At 62.9% G+C, this 2,142-nt stretch overlaps 1 protein-coding gene across 1 annotated transcript in view; it reads right to left on the reverse strand.

Annotated features, from left to right (window-relative positions):
• Nucleotides 1–1,665, reverse strand: part of AATK (apoptosis associated tyrosine kinase) — a 42,642-nt gene extending 40,977 nt beyond the window's left edge. Inside the window, exon 1 of the mRNA XM_025216919.1 lies at nucleotides 1,561–1,665. Within this exon, the coding sequence (XP_025072704.1) occupies nucleotides 1,561–1,648 (88 nt within the window). The 5' untranslated portion in view covers nucleotides 1,649–1,665. The remainder of the gene's footprint in view (nucleotides 1–1,560) is intronic.
• Nucleotides 1,666–2,142: the final 477 nt, after the last annotated feature.

Genomic DNA, 2,142 nt, shown 5'->3' on the forward strand with positions numbered 1-2,142 from the left:
CCGCTCCCGCTCCCGCACCCGCACCCGCACCGCCTGGGCCCCGGCTTGCACCGCCCAGCCCAGCCCAGCCCAGCCCAGCCCCTGTCTGCACAGCTGGGTTCCCCTCTGCCTTGCACCCGCTCCTGCCCCAGCCCTGCACACTTGGGCTCCCCGCTCAGTGGATGCACAGCTGGGCTCCCCCCGGCTTGCACCCGCTCCTGCCCCAGCCCTGCACACTTGGGCTCCCCGCTCAGTGGATGCACAGCTGGGCTCCCCTCTGCCTTGCACCCACCCAGCCCCTGTCTGCACAGCTGGGCTCCTCCCGGCTTGCACCCGCTCCTGCACAGCTGGGCTCCCCTCTGCCTTCACCTACCCCAGCCCCTGCCCCATAGAGCTGGGCTGCCCCCAGCTTGCACCCGCTCCTGCCCCAGCCCTGCACACTTGGGCTCTCCCCTCAGTGGATGCACAGCTGGGCTCCCCTCCTGCTCCTGCCCCACAGAGCCAGGCTCCCCCCTGGTTTGCACCCACTCCAGCCCCTGCTCTGCAGAGCCAGGCTCCCCTCTGGCTTGCACCCACTCCCCCCGCGGCTTCGAGCTCAGGGATCCTAGACACCCGCCTGCCCCTAGCTGCAGTGGCATCATGCCTTTTATCAATCTATGGTGCATCCACACCTTGAGGAATGTGCCAGATCTGGTCCCCACACCTCCGAAAGGAGATAGAAGAGCTCCAGGAGGTCTGGAGAAGGGCAACAAGAGTGACAAGGGCCACGGAGGGGCTTGTAGATGAGCACACACTAATGAGGCCAGGCCCTTCAGTTCAGAAGAGAGACACTGGAGAGAGGGCGTGAGAAGGGCTCGCATCATACTAAATGGCAAAGAGAAAGTCAACAGGGGGGTCATTATTGACCGTCTCTCACCAGACAAGGAGGGGTCACATGAAACCAGCAGGCAGTAGGTTTAAAATTAGCAAAAGGCAGTTCTTTGTCACCCAGCGTGGCGTTCAAGTGAGGAACTCATCGCCACCAGACGTGGAAGTTGAGAGTTCAGCCAGATTCACCAAGGGATCGGACACAGGCTTGGAGGAAAGGGGCATCAGTCACTATTGAGCGAGGAGGCTGCAAGTGAGAGAGGAACAGGGGAGGAACCCTGGTCCCTCTCCATCAGCCTCCGCTCCCTGCCCCGGCGGGACACGGGAGATGGATCTAGGGTCTGACCCAGTCCATGGCAGCTCTTCTGTTCTAGGCCTCGGGCAGGGTTTGGCACCCAGCCCTGGCGGCACGTGCACCTCCTGGCAGGGCTGCATCGCTGCTGCAACAGGCCCCGACGGGGTCCCAGAGCACCCGCAGCCTGTGCCTGCTTCTGTCCTGCTGGCCCTGGCTCTCCGTCCTTCCTCCTGGGGAGACAGGGAGGGAGGGCCGGTCTTCTGAGCAGCTGTGTCCCCTGGCAGCTGCTTTCAGAGGAGAGGAGCCAGGATGCCCAGCTTCAGCTCCCAACCCTGCCACTGCTGTGCCACGGGACCTAAGAGGAGTCATGTCACCCATGCCTCAGTTTCCCTGTCTGTAAAATGGGAAGTGGCACTTACCTGTAGCCCAGGCTGGGACACGGGAGGGGAGCCTTTTACAGGTGTCAGTCATGAAGGTGGCAAGAGATTGCATGGGCTTTGCAGACATGGGAAGAGAAGTGTGAGGGGTCGGGGCTGGGGCTCCCGCCAGCCTGCCAGAGGTGACTGCTGGGCTCCGAAGACCATCGAAACGTCGAGCCAAGTCAGCCCCCCTCCCCACCGCTGAACGAGACCAAGGGGGGCATCGTGGCGGGCACACACAGGGGTGCCTCTTACCCTCCTCTGCAGTCAAAGGCAGGCAAAACTGGGTGGAAACCACGCTGGGTTGTGGCCTGAAGTACACCAGCCCCTCGCTGCCCGGGTGGCTCCAGGATGCTCCAGGCACAAGCCGGTTGTCCTGCTGGAGAGCTCAGTCACTTTGGTTTCTGCGTGGCGCAGGCGTTCTCCACGCAGGGCCACGGGACACAGCCGTGCTCGTCTGAAGTCGGGCGGAAGACAGGTAGGTTTGCACCTTATAGACTGACCACAGCACACAGGGGGAAAGAAAGAGAGACACAAACACCTGTCAGGCGGGGGAGGCGCTGTCCCTGGGATCCAGCCTGG

This window comes from Alligator sinensis, unplaced genomic scaffold, assembly GCF_000455745.1.
Source record: "Alligator sinensis unplaced genomic scaffold, ASM45574v1 scaffold1200_1, whole genome shotgun sequence".
In the NCBI taxonomy this organism is placed as follows: Eukaryota; Metazoa; Chordata; order Crocodylia; family Alligatoridae; genus Alligator; species Alligator sinensis.